At 38.5% G+C, this 1,074-nt stretch overlaps 1 protein-coding gene across 1 annotated transcript; it reads right to left on the bottom strand.

Moving 5' to 3' along the window:
- Positions 1-381: 381 nt before the first annotated feature.
- On the bottom strand, positions 382-849 carry LOC143041624 (uncharacterized). The gene has a single exon (XM_076213633.1). It carries the CDS (start codon positions 847-849, stop codon positions 382-384), a length of 468 nt encoding a protein of 155 aa, XP_076069748.1.
- Between the last annotated feature and the right edge of the window lie 225 nt (positions 850-1,074).

Here is a 1,074-nt window from a genome sequence, read left to right on the forward strand (position 1 = left end):
GTTAAACCGGAGGCATCTTGGAGGTAGTTCTTAAGTAATAATATATCTTCATTGTGTGTGGTCTTTATGAAGATGTCGTCAATGTAGCGGCAATAAATTTAAGGCTTTTCAAATTTGCTGAACACTTCTTATTCAGTGAAACCCATAAAGAAATTTGCAAACAGGACTCCAAGTGGGGAATCCATAGCGACGCCGTCTATTTGTTGATATTTCACACCGCGGGGGCAAATGAAGGGTGCTTCTCTAGTGCAGCAATGGAGAAGGCTACGGAGTGTGGACTCAGGCATTGGAAGCTTTGGAGTATTAGTGTTGTGGTAAACACGATCAATGATATAGTTGATGGTACGTTGAATAGGAATGGAAGTGAATAACGATTCTACGTCAAGAGAAGCTATGGTTCCTATTGCATTGTTTGTTTTTGAGGATGTCCAAGAAGTCAGTAGCTGAATGCAGGCTGGAGGCTGCAGGGATGTATGGAGTTAAAATGGTACACAATTGTTTCGCGATGCCGTAGGTTGGAGTTGAAATTTGTGTGATAATAGGTCTGAGCTTATTTCCTGGTTTGTGGGTTTTCATGTTGCCATAGCAGTATCCCATTCTGTAGACTCCGGATAGCTTGTTAAACTTAATGGAAGTATTTGCATCATTATTGATGGTAATGAGCTTGTTTAATTTCTTTTTTAGGGATTCCGTGGGGTCTTTTGATATCTTCTTGAACTTAGTTTCGTCGCTGAGAATGGTGTCCATTTTGTCCAAGTACTCGGAGGTGTTCATGAGGACGTAAGCGGCGGTTTTGTCAGCTTTTCTGATGGTAATGTCCGGGTCTTTCTTTAACTGTTTTGCTGCCATGATGTGTTTCTGGTCTATGAGTTTGCTTTTAAAACTACCTCTTGGTATATATATATATATATATATATATATATATATATATATATGCATATATATACATACACACACACACACACACACACACACACACACACACACACACACACACACACACACACACACACACACACACACATACACACACACAAATATATATATATATATATATATATATATATATATATA

The sequence above is a fragment of the Oratosquilla oratoria genome, chromosome 31 (assembly GCF_046742065.1).
Source record: "Oratosquilla oratoria isolate Oo_2021 chromosome 31, ASM4674206v1, whole genome shotgun sequence".
NCBI lineage: Eukaryota > Metazoa > Arthropoda > Malacostraca > Stomatopoda > Squillidae > Oratosquilla > Oratosquilla oratoria.